Source organism: Suncus etruscus, chromosome 2 (assembly GCF_024139225.1).
Source record: "Suncus etruscus isolate mSunEtr1 chromosome 2, mSunEtr1.pri.cur, whole genome shotgun sequence".
NCBI lineage: Eukaryota > Metazoa > Chordata > Mammalia > Eulipotyphla > Soricidae > Suncus > Suncus etruscus.
In genome coordinates, this window is record NC_064849.1 from 99,408,288 (window position 1) to 99,426,440 (window position 18,153).

At 43.9% G+C, this 18,153-nt stretch overlaps 1 protein-coding gene across 1 annotated transcript; it reads right to left on the minus strand.

Moving 5' to 3' along the window:
• Positions 1 to 1,422: 1,422 nt before the first annotated feature.
• On the minus strand, positions 1,423 to 17,896 carry SUB1 (SUB1 regulator of transcription). Its single transcript, XM_049767704.1, has 5 exons — positions 17,841 to 17,896; positions 15,690 to 15,762; positions 13,388 to 13,510; positions 4,414 to 4,522; positions 1,423 to 1,735 (listed from the first exon to the last, which is right to left on the minus strand). The coding sequence occupies exons 2-5, from the start codon at positions 15,759 to 15,761 to the stop codon at positions 1,656 to 1,658; spliced, it is 384 nt and encodes a 127-aa protein (XP_049623661.1). The 5' UTR covers position 15,762; positions 17,841 to 17,896; the 3' UTR covers positions 1,423 to 1,655.
• Positions 17,897 to 18,153: the final 257 nt, after the last annotated feature.

The following is an 18,153-nucleotide window of genomic DNA, read 5'->3' on the forward strand; positions in this document are numbered from 1 at the left end:
AACCAGGTATCACCCTGAGTATCACCAGGGCCCAACACCCCGCCAGAAAAAATCAAGGGAAAAACCACTAACCATTGATAGCCTGGCAGGGTAAGTTTAGAAATCAAATCCTTGACACTGGCATAAGTTTAGAAATTCAAATGAAAATTTAGTATAATAGTAATCAAACTTGGTATAAAAGTACAATTCTGATATGGCAGTAAGCATCTAAGATTAGCTACCAAAAATAATTTGACGAAAAATCTGATGTCCCTCGTTCTCTGGAACTTCACATCTTTAAACATTTTTAACTATCCTACCAAAAATTGTGTCCAATTAGTATGATCAAAGGAAGCATGTCATCATCTACTCTGAAGACAGCTCTTCCCCTTTGATGTCACAATCATTCATTTCTGCTTTAAATCATTCATTTCATTCGTTTCTTTTAGATTCTTTTCCTCGAGCACACTGTGTTCACTGCTTCAAAGCTCCTGAAATCTGAGCCTCAATCTGCATCTGCATCTCCTAAGGTTCAGTAAAAATCATCTCAGAATGCCTGCTGAAACTCAGGAACATTTCAAGTCCAGTCAGTGAAGACAAACTATTCAAGTCTACTCAAGCCAAAACACACATTTGCCCTCAACACTGACCACATCACCTACCTGCCAGTAAAGCATAGAATGTCTCCCATACTCGGTGTTATAAAGTAACATGTTAGACTGCTAAGTTTTCACAATCTTTATTACAACCTAATCTACTTTACAGGATCTGGATTCACAGACATCATTCCATGGTGAACATGTTTAGGAAAAGAAAGCAAATCAGAAATATTTGATCAGAAATCAGAAAGCAAATAACCCAAGTTATTTTTCCAACACTAAGCATTAAATTAAGTACACAGAGACCACTAGTGAATGACAAACACTGACTGGCCCCACTGCCATACGAACTAATGGTGTTTTATCAATCTGGATCTCCGAACATTTAAACAGTAGACCAGTGATTGAAGTTCTCATGTAGTATTTTTTTTTTCGTGCTAATGCCAGAGCGCAATTTTTACTGAGTACAGAGACCACCCTCATGTAGTATTTTAGTCACAAGTACTTAGGATAACATCTTGACAGTTTTATAAAGGCTTTCCAAATTAATGAGACTGAAGAAAACAGGAAAATGTCAACTGGAAACAAAACCTACAGAAATTATGAAAAATGAAATCAAGAAAAATGGGGAAAAGAAGGATTACTGGAGAAAATAAAGTCTAGACATTTGCTTTGAAGAAATTAATCAGCTATAAATTTCACAAATGTTTTCTAAAGAAATACAATGCAAACCCCTTTAAACATGAAAACTGAAATGGAAAGATCAGCATACTAGACTCTGGGCATTAGGCAGTTACCAATTCTGATCAAAAAAGGTCACAACAGTTAAGATTGTGTTATGTGATTTTTATTTTACACTACACGTGGTAGACACAAAGCAATCCTCCTTAATAAAGGTGACAATTAGCTTCACTCAGAACATTTTTAATAATGCACGTAAAAAAAAGTCTTCATCTTACAAATTATTCTGCAATCCAAATATACAATAGCTTGGAAAACAACATTTAGAAAACATAAGCCAATGTAAAAAGACAGATTAAAACAACTAGAACAGGACAGGCGTATATGGCTCTGATTTTACAGTTTTCTTACTGCATCATCAATGTCAGAAATCTGTTCCTTCAGCTGGCTCCATTGCTCAGGATTTAAAGAAATACCTAGAAAAGGTTTAAAATCAAAAGTTAAAAGCCTATTTTTGTTTTGAGATCTGTACACTTTTAACTACATAACAAAGTTTATCAAAATTATTATGCTGAATTACCTAATGGTACAGTAAGTGATCATAATTACTGAAATCCGATTATATCCACTTTATACTGTATAATACCTACTTATATATTATAATACCTATATATTTATTATATGTATATAATACCTACTAATAAAATTTAATGATTACAAAACTATCTGACAAATGTTTACTAATTAAAATAGCAAAGAGGGGCCGGAGAGATAGCACAGCGGTAGGGCATTTGCCTTGTAAGCGGCTGATCCAGGACCAACATTGGTTCGAATCCCGGCATCCCATATGGTCCCTCATGCCTGCCAGGAGCAATTTGTGAGTACAGAGCCAGGAGAAACCCCTGAGCTCTGCCGGAAATGACCCCCCCCCCAAAAATAACAGATAGCAAAGAGGCCAGGCCCAGTGACAGGCAGCTCTAATGTTTGCTCAAATTTTCCACAAGAATTCTAGGTGAATGACATTTTTTCTAAGAGCATTCATTTTGTTATAAAAAAAAAAAATCACCATGACTTGGTCACTCCAGGGGTCTCAAACTTGCGGCCCGCGGGCCGTTTGCGGTCCTCCATACAACATTTTGTGGCCCTGCCCTAGAGGAATCTTTTTTTGTTTCATTTTGTTTTAGTTGTTTGGGTCACACACCCCAATGTTCAAGGCTTACTACTGACTCTGCACTCAAGGATCACCCCGACTTTGCCTCCTGCGGCCCCCAGGTAAATTGAGTTTGAGACCCCTGCTTTATACTATATACTGGCCCTCTAGTGAAAAGTACATTCTGGAGCCAAACTATTATAAAGTTCCAGTTCCACCAGCTTCACACTCACTGTTAAATACTTGTGGGTCACAAAAGGCCTTTCCTCTAAAACTGATTATGTATCAGTAAAATGGTGCCTTTTTTCTTTTCAAAGCGTTGTCAGTGATTAAATTAGCTGATTTGATTTTTAAAACTTGGCAATCACCAGACACATTACTTTTCTACTTAAGTATGAAGAGAAATGTATGCAGTAGTATAAAATTTTGAATGTTCTAACATTTGAACAATTTAGCAAAATATGCTAGAATTAGAAGAATGTTTGTTTGTTTTAGTGAACTGCTGGTAGGGCATGAAAATGTAAAGAGAACATAACAATATATAGAAAGGTCTTAATCAAATTGTTTCAGTCAATGTTTGCAGAAAGAGAACATCTGACACTGGACACACTGGAACAACCTGAATGACCAAGCCTTAGCAAAAAAAGCGTCCAAGATTATGAGGAGACAGATTAAATTTAATAAATCAGAAAACAGCTTGAAATGAGCAAGCAGAGACTTCAAAAAGTGACATGCGGAGGCAATATCTTCTCTAGTGAAGGAGTAGCCTAACAGTTAACACCCAAACACAGGTATTCTCTCATTTTATAGTGCTTCCCTTTTTTATAGCAAACTGAAGGTTTCTGCACACAACTGAACAAATCCATTGGGGCCATATTTCCAAGAGTATGTGTTCATGCCATCTTATACTTAAACAGGTACATGGTTTTAGATATAACAATATTGTCATGTAACATCACAATATAGTATAAACACAACTATGATATGTACCAAGAAACAAAAAAAGTTATATTCCTCGCTTTACTGACATGTTGATTATATAGCAGTGTCCTGAAACCAGCTATCTGAGTTGTGTCTGTGTATAATCTTAGGTCTTTTAGCAATTTTGTGACCAAATAAAGTTCATTTCTCTAGTTAACAGGTACCGAAAGTCTATATGAACATAAATGGGTGAATAAAGGACAAAGACCCATTTGAAAAAAAAAACAACCTGAAGAAACTTCCTTAAAGCACACAAGGTCCCAGGACCATTTCCCAGCATGGTCCAACACTGTCCTCAACCCCCACCCCACCCTGACACCGCCAGCACAGAGCCTGAGCACTGCCAGAAAGGGACAAACCATCACCACCCTCCACCAAAAGAAAATTCCTTGAGATCAAGTAAACACTAAGTACAAGATTTCCCAATTTTTCATGTAGTGTCTCTTATTTCAGAACTGATGGGGATTTTTTTGAAGGTTACATCTATTTAAATATTTTTTTTGTTTGTTTTGTCTTGGTTTTGGTTTTTGGGTCACACCCGGCAGCATTCAGGGGTTACTCCTGGCTCTATGCTCAGAAATCGCTCCTGGCAGGCTCGGGGGACCATATGAGATGCCGGAATTCGAACTGCCATTCTTCTGCATGCAAGGCAAACTCCCTACCTCCATATTATCCCTCTAGCCCCCATTTTTTTTTTAAATATCTTTAAGCAACATGATTACAAGTGTGGTTATAGCTGGGTTTCAGTTATAAAAAAATAAAGATTAAATTGAAGTGAATTAGCAGGTAACTTTTTTGTTTGTTTCTTTTTTTCTGAGTTTTAGTCCAATAGCTGTATTTAAACCAGGCTGAAATAAGTGTCAGGTCAAAAAAGAAAGTAGAGGACAACCAAATGAATAAAACCAGGGTCCTTCCACGCCAATGTACTACAAACATTATTATGACTCCAAGGAATATAGACTAAGTAGATCACTTTTAATTTAGTCCCAAAGTGAAGAACAAATCCAAGAAGGCAAAGCTCACCTTTTCTTCCTGGTTTCATTTCTCCTTCCGTATCCATCCAGTATTCTCTAATATCAATTAAGACTTTCCCTTTAAAGTCCCGGACACTCACGTACCGCATCTTCCCAATCTGCAAAAGAAGCAGAAATTCTGCATTTCAACAATGGAGCACAGGCTTTTGATTCACAACTGCTGCATGCTCACTATACTCGGGCAAGGAAAATTATTATTCTCAAGTGGAAAGAAAGAGAGAAATGTCAGAGAAATAAATTATCTGAAAAGATCAAAGTGTACATCACATCTCCTTTCATCTTTACATTGAGATATTTTGTAATAGTAGCTTAACCAATATTAAGTTATGGTGATTGTTTAAAATATTTTAAAATAAGGGCCAGCTCAGCTATAAAACCTCCTGTGTGGGGCCCTGGGTCCATCTCCCAGAACCATCCAAGAGAAAACAACCTTTAAAAAGAACTACTATAACCCAGCAATACCACTTCTACAAAGATCACTGGAAGAAAGGAAAGTTTGGGAGCAGGGAGAGAGCTCAAGGAGCTGGAGAATATGTGAGAAAGGTCCAAGTTTCATTCACAGCATGGATGCGACCCCCCCTCCCAAGAACCATGTGGCTGGCCCATGAACCCCAACACTGCTAGACAGACACAAGCTGCATTATACCAGCCCCAGTAGGCTGTGTGTAATCTGCTGGCTTAGCTTAGGAGATCTTGAGAAAAGAGGTGTAGGCAAGGTTTAAGAGGACTTGCACTAGAACAGCATTGCTCCATTAACAAGAGCTGAAGTAACCCAAATGTCCATCAGTGGATGAACAAATAAATGAGGTATATACAGTGAATACTGGGGCCATAGCAATAGCACAGTGGGTAGGTTATTAGCCTTGCAGGGGGCTGACCCAGATTCGATCCCCATCATCTCCTACGGTTCCCCCAAATACTGCCAGAAGGAATTTATGAGTGTACAAGTCAGTAGTAACTAGGTACGGTCCAAAAACAAACAAAAAAAAAATTGTTCAAACACAGTGGAATACTGCACAGCTTAAAAAAAATTCCATCCTGTCTCTCATTTTGTCTTCACAGAATGTTGGGGGGACTCCCAAGCAATGCTCAGGGGCTACAGGGCCAAAGAGTTCAATGCTCAGGCCCAACAAAGCTGAGACAGCAGGAAGTGAACTTGGTGTCATGCACATGTCTCCCAGCCCTATGAACTACCTCCCTCCAGTTCCTTCTCTCGGGGGGAAGAGTCATACCCAGTGATGCTCAGGGCTCATTCCTGGTTGGTGGTTAGAGTATGCTGGGAGTGAACCCAGGTAGGCCATGTACAGGGCAAGCACTTGCTGTCTGATCTCTCTAGAACCTCATTTAAAAAAAAAAAAAATCCGGGGCCGGGAAGGTGGCGCTAGAGGTAAGGTGTCTGCCTTGCAAGCGCTATGGTAGGACGGACCGTGGTTCGATCCCCCGGTGTCCCATATGGTCCTCCCAAGCCAGGGGCAATTTCTGAGCGCGTAGCCAGGAGTAACCCCTGAGCGTCAAACCGGTGTGGCCCAAAAACCAAAAAAAAAAAAAAAAAAAAAAAAAAATCCAGGGCCGGGCAGTGGCGCTAGAGGTAAGGTGCCTGCCTTGCCTGCGCTAGCCTTGGATGGACCACGGTTCGACCTCCCGGTGTCCCATATGGTCCCCCAAGCCAGGAGCAACTTCTGAGCGCATAGCCAGGAGTAACCCCTGAGTGGCACCGGGTGTGACCCCCCCCCCCAAAAAAAAAAAGCCAGGGCCAAAGAAATAGCACAGCAATAGAGCGTTTGCCTTGCACGCAGCCAACTCAGGATGAATCCGGGTTCAATTCCCAGTATTTCATATGGTCCCGAGCCGCCACCGAGTGTAACCCAAAAACCAAACACACACACACACACACAAGAAAATTCCAAACACATTACAACCTGAAACTGTAGAATACTGTGCTCATTAAAACCAGCCAACCACAGAAATATATGAACTGTGATTGATTCCACAGAAACAAAAAACAGTGGATCAGTCAGAGAGTAGGTGGGAACGGAAAGAAAAGTTGTTCTTTTGTTATAATGTACTACAACCTGGGGACTTATGGACAAAGGAATTGTACATGGGTTCTGCCTTATTTTTCTTAATGTTCTTTGACTGTAAGTTCAATATTTAGGCATCAGCAAGGGGATTTCTTCTGAGAACTCTGTTTATGGGCGATTGTCCTTTCACTGTAACTATACCTGTCCTCTTTGCATCATTTTTCTCATAATTAAAAATAAAAAATTAAAAAAAAAAGAAAAGTTGTTCTTTACAGTTCTAAGAGACAATCAGATCTATTCCACAATAATGTGAACACCACTACTGTATGCTTGCAGACCGTGAAGAGAAGGTAAAGATGATCAATTCCCCACAAGTCTTTTCAATAAATATCATTCCAAAGTAAAATCTTGCAGTCCAAACTACAAATGGGAGGGCTCCAGACTCAGTTGGCTACACCAAGTCAATAGTTCTATTTAATATTGGGGGGGGGGGGGTGACTCTGGAAATGAAACCAGGGCCTCGCACATTCAAGGCTACCTCTGAATTACATCCTTAGCCCCTATTTTAAAATATTTTAAGAGGGGGCTGGAGAGATAGCATGGAGGTAAGGCGTTTGCCTTGCATGCAGAAGGACAGTGGTTCGAATCACGACATCCCATATGGTCCCCCGAGCCTGCCGGAGGTAATTTCTGAGTGTAGAGCCAGGAGTAGACCCTGAGCCGGGTGTGACACCCCCCCCCCAAAAAAAGAAACCAACATGCTGTTCAAAATTGGTTAAGCTATTTTACACATCATTTTGTTTTGGGGCCACACCCAGAAAAGTTCAGGGATCACTCCTGGAAGGCTCAGGGTACCATATGGGGAGCTGAAGATAGGATGTCAGTCTGTTGCATGTACAGCAAGTGCCCTACCTGCTGTACTATCTCGCTGGTCCTACAAATACTTTGTTTTTTTTTGGGTCACACCTGGTAACACTCAGGGTTACTCCTGGCTCTACATTCAGGCATCGGTCCTGGCAGACTCGGGGGACCATATGGGAATTCAAACCACCACTCATCCTTGATCAGCTGCATGCAAGACAGACGCCCTGCCGCTGAGTTATCTCTCCAGCCCCTACAAATACTTTTAATGTAAAATTGATTGGAGATGTGACATGCACTTTGCTAGTTCTTTAAGCTGGTTCCTTTTCTCAGTGATATTTGAACACCATCCAGTAACCATTCAGAACACAAGGGTCAGCATTCCAGTCAAAAATGAAAGATTTTTCCGTTCTAGTATTCAAGTAAGATTTTTTAATGCATTTCATAGCTGCAAAGAGCTTAAAACGGTCTACTGAAACTGCCATTCAATAATCTTAGACCATTGCTCAATATAAACCATAATTGAAAAGATTTTACTGGACAGCAGCTGCAAGCACTTTGCAGGATGTTTCATGCTGCTATCCAGAACTTATAAAAGAACCTGTGCTTTCTGATCAAAATCTATTCTAGGCCTGCTGGGCAATGCAGGAGGCAAAAGAAAAAAAAAAGTAACTGATCTAATACCTCAATATACTCTACCTCTACACCTCTCTCTTTTCTTATTTGCCTCCTCTCCAACCTTTCCAACTTAAAACTCGTTGTAACTCATTAGTGATGGCTTTTGTTTACAGCTCACATGTGTAAGGCAGGCGCTCTCCTTCCAAACAAAACTAGCTGATTCTTGTGTTTAGAACATATCATCTCAGCCTCCATTTCTCTAACAATCTGACTCCTCATTTATTGAGCAAGCATCTTTCCCATTTACTGGGTATTACTTTGCTACAGTAGCATCACAATTGTGCCCGCTCATCCAAGTGAACAATTAGGGTTCATATCTTGCTTCAACTGCTTTCTCTGATCTAAGGTCTTATTTCCATTACTTTTTCATTCTAAAATAAGTTTGTTGCTTTTCTGAAACGTGGCCTATTTCCAGGACATGTTCAAACTTAATAGACAGTTACATATTTAGGTCTCTAAAGCTCTCTTCTTTCCATTCCTCTACCGGTTTTCTTTCCCTTTCCCTGTGCTTATCAACCACCTCCACACTAAGTCTTCTTCCAGAAAGCATCCATCTTAACCTTTCCTGTTTCCCTTTTTGTTTTGGGGCCACACCTGGCAGTGCTCAGGGGTTACTCCTGGCTCTGCACTCAGGAATCACTCCTAGCAGGCTCAAAGGACCACAAGAGATGCCAGAGATCAAACAGATGTTGGCCCTGTGCATGCCAAACACCCTCCCCACTGTGCTATCACTCTGGCCCCCTGTTTTATTAACCTGTGAAGAATAGTCGTAGCTACTACATTCCCACCACCTACACTCAAGTTAACTTTTCTTATCATCTTCTTAACATCGCCTTGTTCCTATGACACTAAGTTCCCAGTAAATCAGCTTTTTTTAAATTATTTTATTTTATTTCTTTTTTTTTTTTTTTTTTTTTTTTTTTTTGGTTTTTGGGCCACACCCGGCAGTGCTCAGGGGTTACTCCTGGCTGTCTGCTCAGAAATAGCTCCTGGCAGGCTCAGGGGACCATATGGGACACCGGGATTCGAACCAACCACCTTTGGTCCTGGATCGGCTGCTTGCAAGGCAAACACCGCTGTGCTATCTCTCCGGGCCCATTTTATTTTATTTCTGGGCCACACCCTGCAGTGCTCAGGTACTCATGGCTCTGCACTCAGGGTTCTCTCCTGGTAGAGAAACAAATGGGGTGCCAGGAATCAAATCTGGCTCAGCAGCAAGCCCCAGGTAAGGACCCTGCCCACTGCACTGCCTCTTCAGCTCCCCAGAAAACTGTTTAAAAGGATATGAATAAACCAAATTATTCCCTTTAAATTCAAAATAATTTCATGGACTTGTACTTTACTTGGTAAAGTACACTCACCACTCTCCACAAAAAAAAACTGTTTAAAAGGATATGAATAAACCAAATTATTCCCTTTAAATTCAAAATAATTTCATGGACTTGGTACTTTACTTGGTAAAGTACACTCACCACTCTCCACAAAAAAGAACACTTATTTCCATCAGAAAGATTTCAAGTAACACTGCTTCCTTACTTCCTCTAGTTCCACTCTATAGATATTTATAGACTTAAAGGGAAAATAAATCCAGTTTTGCCAATCCTCAAAGAAGTTCAATTTATATTTCAGATTTACTGCTTTTGGTCTAGCAGCTTTCAGAGTTCTTGTTTTTCTAAGCACTATGTGGGATGTGACAGTGCCAGAATGGGGCACTGTCTGAGCCACCACCCCAGCCCTGGGTGCTCCTCGGTAAAATAAACCAAACAGGGATGGGAGCAGTGGCTCAGCAGTAGGGCATTTGCCTTGCACACAGCTGCCCCAGGACAGACCATTGTTCAATCCCCCCGGAGCCCCATATGGTCCCCCAAACCAGGAGCGATTACTGAGCGCAGTCAGGAGTAACCCCTGAGCGTCACCAGGTGTGACCCAAAAACCAAAAAAAAAAATTTAAATTAAATAGATAAAATAAAATAAATAGGGGGCCGGAGAAATAGCTTGGAGGTAAGGCGTTTGCCTTTCATGCAGAAGGTCGGTGGTTTGAATCCTGGCATCCCATAGTCCCCAGAGCCTGCCAGGAGCGATTTCTGAGCATAGAGCCAGGAGTAACCCATGAGTGCTGCCGGGTGTGACCCAAACCCCCCCCCCCAAAATAAAAAATAAAAAAATAAACCAAATAAACTGCATCCTAAAGGACTATAGCATTATCTGGAGAGAAAAAAAAAAAGAGCTTCATTCCATGGGAAACAATCTCCAAGGCACTTGCTTGGTAGATGACTAGCACAGAAAATACAGCCCTGTTTATATTTAAAAAAAAAAAAAAAAAAAACTTTATGAAGGACTAATTTTCCTGAACATGGCCAGGAGTGTAATTCCTGAGTGCGGAGCTAGAAGTGACTCCTGATGATCCAAAAACAAGCCAACAAAAATTAACAAAATAAAAACACTCCTTCTGAAGGGCTGAAAATCAGTGTTCTTGAGGCTTGGGGGTGAGGGGGTCATTCCTGGTAGTTCAGTGAGTGCTGCTCTGCTCAGCAGGAGGTGCTGGGATGGTTATGGTCGGAGTAACAGGCGCTCATTCCAAGTCTACCCAGCTATCTCCCGCTCTGAGCCTACTTGACTTGATAGGAGAGCAATCCCCTAAATATAGGCCTAAATTGCCCTTAACAATTACCAAACAGCTCTCTCTATAAGGATCCTGCAAAATTAAGAGTAGGATGGGCAAGATATGTTACAGATACTCTATCAGCAACAGGTCAATGTGAGCAGACAGTAAATGCACTTTCACTGTCTCTATTAAACACTCAAGTATTTCAAAGTAGGAACCTGTGTGATAGCAAAGCAGATAGGGAGGGAACTTGCTATGCTGCAACCAACCTGAGTTCATATTACATATGGTTCCCAAAGCCTACCAGGAGTGATCCTGGAGCACAGAAATAGGAGTAAGTCCTGATCACCACTGGGATAGTCCTCCCACAAAAGTTTGCCAAGCACACTTTCTCCCTACACAGGAGACAAGGCACCAGAGGGAAAGATGCTCTCTGGCAGACACGGGGTCTCACCAGCAGGCACGTAGGAACCATGAGGTATCAGAAGCAAACCCAAGGTCCCAAATACAAAATATTTGCCCCAATCCTGAGTCATCTCCCAGCCCCTCTCGCATATTCGACATTTCATTTGACTCTTAAAAATGTTCCCTCTGAACCTTAAACTTCAGAGTTCCTCCAAAATATTCTCCCAACAGGAAGACCCTAACATGCTTTTTAGGCTCTAATCACAAGAGCCTTTATCTCCTGCACAATGCCCCTACTGTGAAGATATCCCCTCAGACATCTTCTGCAGCTGGCTTCCTTGGTAAGCTTCAACTAGCTCATCCTTAAGATTCCCAGGCATCCCTCTCATAGTACCTGACCTTCCACCTCCTAGCCCTTACCCTGCCTTTAAGTGTTCATATATCTTTTTATCTATGTACAATATTTTTCTCAATGTACAATCTTCTACCTGTAAATTCCATAAACCACAAACCATGTTTACCTGGCTCATCAATTCATATCTAGAACAGAGCAAGTCCACCAGGAAATACAATAAACTATTTACTATCCAAAGAAAAGATAGTTCCTTACAATTATAATAGTTCCTTACAATTTATGTTTTCTATTACTCTATTTCCCTAGTTCCCTAAGTTAAACAAATCTGAGAATTAAAATCCTAAACAGAAAGACTTGGGGTCAGTTTCCTTTCTTCATGCATTTTTAAAAAAAAATATATTCAATGAAGATTACTACAGTCACAAAAAAATTCCTTCTGGGGTAGATAATCCAGAGGGCTTAAGGTACTTGCCTTGCATGGAGCCAGCTCAGATTTATAGCTGGCCTTGCATGAGTGAGCACTGCCAGGAGTATGGGGGAGGGGTAAAAATATCCAATTTCTTTCCATTCTCACCTTAATCCTGGCCTGTCTTTTAAAACTATCAAGTTCAGGGCCAGAGACATAGCATGGAGGTAAGGTGTTTGCCTTGCAATGCAGGTCGGTGGTTCGAACCCCAGCATTCCATATGGTCCCCAGAGCCTGCCAGGAGTGATTTCTGAGCATAGAGCCAGGAGTAGCCCCTGATCGCTGCTGGGTGTGACCCAAAAACAAACAAACAAACAAACAAACAAAAAAACTATCAAGTTCGGATGAGAAAAAAGAGGGAGGGAGGGAGGGAGGGAGGAGGGAGGGAGGGAGGGAGGGAGGGAAGGAAGAGGGAAGGAGAGAAAGAGGGGGAGAAGTGAGAGGGGGGAGAAGGGGAGAGAGGGGGGAGAGGGGGGGAGGGGAGAGAGGGAGAGGGGGAGAGGGGGAGAGAGGGGGAGAGGGAGGGAGAGGGGGAGAGGGGGGGGAGGGGGAGAGAGGGGGGGAGAGGGGGAGAGAGGGGGAGAGAGAAGGAGAGAGGGAGAGGGGGGGAGGGGGGAGGGGGGAGGGGGGAGAGGGGGAGAGATGGGGAGAGAGCGCGTGCTCGAAAGGAAAAGTGCAGAGAAGGGGGGGAGAGGGGGAGAGACCGCGTGCTCGAAAGGAAAAGTGCAGAGAGAGAGAAAGAGAGAGCCACTTCTTGCCACATCCTCTCTAATATCTCATATCCCTTCCTCCAAACTGCTTTTTAACCACAGCTTAATATCTGGGGGTGAGGGGGTGGCACCCGACCCAGCAGCTACTGCTCAGGAATTACTCATGGGGGGACCAAATAGATGTCAGGGTTCGAATCCAGGTTGGCTGCATACCCACTATCCTATGGCTCTCACCCCTTAGTATCTTTTAAAACTAATTATTTCTATCTTTTCAATTCACACTGCTGAAGCTGCAGAGAGTAGAGTGAGCAGGGCACTTGCTCCGACACAGCCAATGTGGGTTCGATCTCTGGCATCCTATGACCATCCAAGTACCACCAGGAGTGATTCCAGAGTGTAGAATCAGGAGTAACCCATGAGCTAGGCTAAATGTGGCCCCAAAACAAAAAAGTATATAACCTCACATCACATTTACTTGCTTTATTTGTTTTAGTTTGTTTATATTTGTTTTAGTTTGGTATCGTATCAAAAACTAAGAAACAGTGTTTAAGGACTCTTCCTGGTTCCACACATACGGGGTGTCCTGGGGACTATGTGGTGCCAGGTATGAAACCCAGTTCTCCCACACTCACTCCATGGAACATATGTACCTGAGTGTAAATTCACAATATTTGAATAGAGCAGATTTCTTACACTTCAACAACATATAAATTAATTTCCTTCCTACTAACTTGTTCTTACATTTCATGAATATCCTTAAGAGGGTTATAACATAGATGGAAGATCATTAAACATTACCAGTCCTTGAATGCTCTTCAGATGGACTCATATCCTGTCTGGCAGAAACAGAAACCCACTGTACCTGAAACATGTTGTCATCTCTGCTGCTGCTGCTCTGCTTAGAGGAGGCCAGGGCTCTGGAAGTTTCACCAGTCTTTTGCTTTTTTACAGGTTTCTCTGGAGCAACTTGCTTTTTCCTCTTTAACTTGAAAGGAAAATAAGAATTTGGTTACAATTTCCACATAATGTAACACATGTCAGATTTCAAAGATTCCATTACTTTTTAAGATTAAAGATCACTGGAGCAGGAGAGATAGCACAGCAAGCAGTAGGGCATTTGCCTTGCATGTGGCTGACCCAGGAGAGAGAGTTTGATTTCCATCCCATATGGTCCCCCAGCCTGCCAGGAGCAATTTCTAAGTGCAGAGACAGGAGTAACCCCTGAGCATTGCTGGATGTGGCCCCAAACCAATCAATCAATCAATCGTTTTTTTTTTAAAAGATTAAAGATTACTACATCAGAAAGTCATTAATAATCATTTCACTTGCCAAAGAACAATAAAACTAACCTAGCACGCACACAATTTTTAGTGTTTCCAAAGAACCTAAAAAATTACTCCACTGATTTTAAAAGTTATCTTATAAGCCAGGATCCCACTTAAGATTTCTTTGGAAGGAGAGGGAAAAAAAAAAAAAAAAAAGACGACTGCACCTCTGAATTAATTTTGGAAACCACAGATCTGCTGAAACTAATTAGTTATTTTTACAAAGGAAACGTAGTAATTAAGAACAATACCAACATTCTACTTCTAGGATATGATTATCTTATAATCGTTGGCCTATATAAGGTTTATGAGCAAGCGAAGCTGGCTACTTTGTAATGGGTGCTAGAGATCATCAACTCAAGATCTGTCTCATTACAAAAAATATCACTGGATATTAGCACTCAAAATCTAAACACTTTAACAAAGCACTACGGAACCTGGAAGATTGCTCAAAGGTCTTCAGGACATGCTCTACATTCAGAAGGTACAGGCTCTGCTTCCCTGGCTCCCCTCTCAGCACCACCCAGTATGGCCCCAAATCCCAAACCAAATAAAAGCAGCTTATAAAAGGTTTCCATATGACCTCATTCTCAAAATGAGCCATCAGTCTATGAGAGCCTGTAGTTCCCAACCCTAACAGTAGAGGGCTGCCATACATCTAAAAGCTGTTAAGTTTTTAATGCTACTTGACTATATTAGATCCAGTTTGGTAAAATATAATGTATGTATGTACAGAAACTAGAAAAGCAGACTACTTTATAAAATACTTACTGGGGAAAATAGCAAAAAATAACACATCACTAAGCAAAAATCAACTGTGACATCAATGCCAACTATTCCTTTTAGGCTGTATATATGCCTAGCACAATTAAAAATAGATTGTTTAAATTATTTAAATGTTACAGCAGAAGCAAATTAAAATTTTAAAGAGGGGCTGGAAGACAGCTCTAAGGGCTCTAAGGACCACACACAATTCCCTGAGCACTGCCAAGCATGCTCTGTGGAGCCTTAATGCAATCATCCATGTGAACAGTCTGCATTTCCCTATATCGGTCTCCAGGAAACTCTGCCAAGGGGAAAAGACACTCATCACTTCTACATGGTAAAGGAAATTACTTTGGAGAAGGAATCCAAGTGCAATGAGGTGCCTGGTTAAGCACAATGTACCACTAATAGCAGAGCTGCCATTTAATACGAAGAGGGAAAGCCTATTTGCCCCAGAATGGGCAATGTGCTGAGCACTAATCTAAATCAGGGGAGGTAACCCAAAGAAAATAACATTTTAACTTAAAATGTAATAAGCCTATATTTTAAGCAATTCCATAGGCTGGATAAATATCAGTGACATCAAAACTGACCTCTGCATTCAAGGAGTTTAAACTAATGCAATCAAACTACAACAAATAAAAGCCACACATATTAGTTATAAGGGGTTTTTTGGGGGGACTGGGGGATGGACACCCAAGCAGTGCTCAGGGATCACTGTCAGAGATACCACGTGTAGTGCTTGGACTAAGACTTAGTGCCTTTGGCTCTGTACTATGACTCGAGACAGGAAGATTTCTAAGCTTTGGCCTAATTCTAATGCTATTCTCCTAGGGCTATGGTTCTGCAGTTAGCTTTGGGAATCCAAAAATCCCTCAACAGAAGACTATTAAAAGTCTGAAGTTGTGCGCAAGTCTGACGCAGGGCCCAGGAGTGTGGAAGCACCCTAGGTCCAGGGGGCATCGCTGGCTCTCACGTTAAGACACTGATCTGCTTGGCTGCCCTTAGCGGTGAGTGTGAACCACAGAGCTGACTTAGGGATCCCTGCAATGACGTGGTGCAGTTCATAGTCACCTTTTTGTCCACTTCACTGTCAGAGTCACTGCCAGAAGAGCTTGAAGAAACAAGTTCCTTTGACTTAGGCATTCTGAAAAAAGAAAAAAAAAAAAAAACACTATGTAAATAATTACAAAGTGACCTCTAGTCCCTTCAGTTTTAACTCTTCCCCAACCCAAATCAAGTTCCACGGTTCACTCACTCTACGTGTGATAACTGGTTACAATGAGTTGGCAATAATTACATTCAGTCTTTGCTCTTCCAAATTGAAAATAACAAGCGGAGTGAAATGTTCCCCTCAGCCGCAATTACGAAGTGTCCCGCATGTCTCACATCCTCCACCTCCTTCTCAAGCTAATGGATCTTTTTATACTTCATTTTAGCGAGTTAGATCTTCATGGGCAGGGAAGGTTACAGCAGCTGTCAGCAACCACTGTTAAACCCAGGGAGAGCCTATGTGCCCTCAGCACTACTTTCTGCTTGCCTCAGTCTTTCACTTCACCCACTGGGCCCAATTCTACCTAATCTTGCCATTATAATACCATATATCTTCCCTGTGCTTTTTATTTTCTTTGGCCTTTTAGCTGTGCTAGCAAAATAACTCAGAGTTCACAGTTAGACTCAATTCATTACTGATTTTCACACTGACTTTCTAATCGGCAACAGAGTGAAAAGTCTGAATAATACTCAAGAGAGGACCAGGGCCCAAAGCTTTTGTGGATCCCAAGAGTGTCCTGAGCCAGTGTGTCCTGAGCATCTGGCCCAGGCGTTTACGTGACACAATCTTGTTGGTTTTTTGTTTTTTTTTTTAAGCCCAAACCCCACGTTTCAAGGCAAGCTCAATCCAGGGCATTCCTGAAACCGGGTTAGGAAGGAATACCGAGTCTCTTGGGCTTGTCCATCTAGGGCTCGGGCCTACCTCATTTTTGGATTCCCCCAGACCACACACCCCCAATAAACGTGGCCGCCTCAAAGACTTCATTTTCTTCCTCCCCAAGACCTAGAATGTCAGAAAGCCAGCTGCGGTACAGGCTTCCGAAGGTGCCCAAGAAGGAGGTCAAGGTAAGAGGGGGCCCAGCCAGGACCCCATCTCAGAAGGGGCTCCGTGAAACGGGGCTCCTAGATATCCATCGCGTTTTACACCGGATCCCCAAGGCCGGATGCACCGTCCACCTCCTGCTTTCCTTTCTGGGCTCCATTTAGTGGCCTTTATTGCTCACTAGTAACACCAGGAAGCGTCTTTTAAAGGGCAATTAAAGGGAACAGAGATCCATTTCACCCTTCCGAAGAACCGGGCATCTAGGGGACCATCTGTTCCAGCAGCCGCCTGGGGGGGCCTTGGGGAACCAAAGGCTCCGATCGGATCGGATCCGAATCCACCCATGGGGGGGGGGGGGATCGGGGCGCAAGGAATGGCCTCTCTGAAAAGTGGGGGGCGTTGGGAAGAGCGACGAAGACGTGTGTGGGGGGAACCTACATCCATTTTTGTCTTTGGCTCCCTGATCCCCCCAAGGGGCCCAAAAGAAACCAGGTGGGGGGAGGGTTAGGAAGGGCCCCAGGAAGGCCTAGAAAGCAGCGCCTCGGCCTCCTCCTCCTCCTCGACGGCGGCGGGTGAGTGGGTGGGCTGGCCCGACCCCGACGGGCAAAGGCCGAGGCGCCCCCGGTGCCGGGGCGGGGGCGCAGGCGGCCTGCGCGGGGCGTGCGAGGGCGAGGACGCAGCGCCCAGCGCCATTTTCTTCCCTCGAAGCGTCCCCTTCCCCCGGGGGCGGAGGCGGGGGTCCCCGCCCGCGCCCTCCGAAGCCCGGCCCGGCCCCATCCCCTAGGCAGCGGCCTGTCCGGGGGCGCCGAGCAGTCCCGCACGCGCGCGCAAACGCAAGGCGCTTCCTCCCGGGCCGGGCCGGGCGGCGCAGCCCACATGGTCTCGAGGCCGCACGCCCGCCCGCCCGCCCGGCTATCACCCCGCGGGCCCGAGTCGCCCCCCGGCGGGGCCTGCGGCGCGCGGGGACGGGCTGGTGGAGCGGGTCCGGCAGCCATTTCCCGGGACTGAGGGGTGTGAGGCGAGGGAAGCTCGCGGGGTGGGGCGGGTTGGGCCGGGCCGGACGGCGGGAAGATCAGGTTGCTGCGGGATGGGGATGAGGATCGGGCCGGGCCCGGGTCCCGCGCACTCACGCTCCTCTCCGGCCGCCGCCTCCGCCGCTCCGCTTGCAACCTCGCCCGCTCGCTCGTTCGCGAATGACAGGGAACCGGAAGTGACGGCGGCCTAGAGGCGCTGGCCCCGCCCCTTGGTGCTCGGGCACGTGACGGGGCGTGGCCTCCGACCACGCGGGCCTTTCCAGGTCCTTAAAGAGGCCGCACAGATGTCTAGGAAGGGAGGGAAGAGAGGAAGCCACTGTGTTTTGGGTCGTCCCCTGGGAGGGGATGAAAGAAAGTCTGGGAATGTTGCACTGGTGAAGGGGAGCGTATTCTGTTTATGACTGAAACC

Excerpts from the sequence above, each read along its gene's own strand:
- SUB1 (XM_049767704.1), bottom strand. The coding sequence starts at position 15,761 with ATGCCTAAGTCAAAGGAACTTGTTTCTTCAAGCTCTTCTGGCAGTGAC. Across the intron at positions 4,523-13,387 it reads GAGATGACAACATGTTTCAG|ATTGGGAAGATGCGGTACGT; the intron begins GTACAGTGGGTT and ends CTTCTTTTGCAG. Across the intron at positions 1,736-4,413 it reads AATGAAACCAGGAAGAAAAG|GTATTTCTTTAAATCCTGAG; the intron begins GTGAGCTTTGCC and ends AACCTTTTCTAG.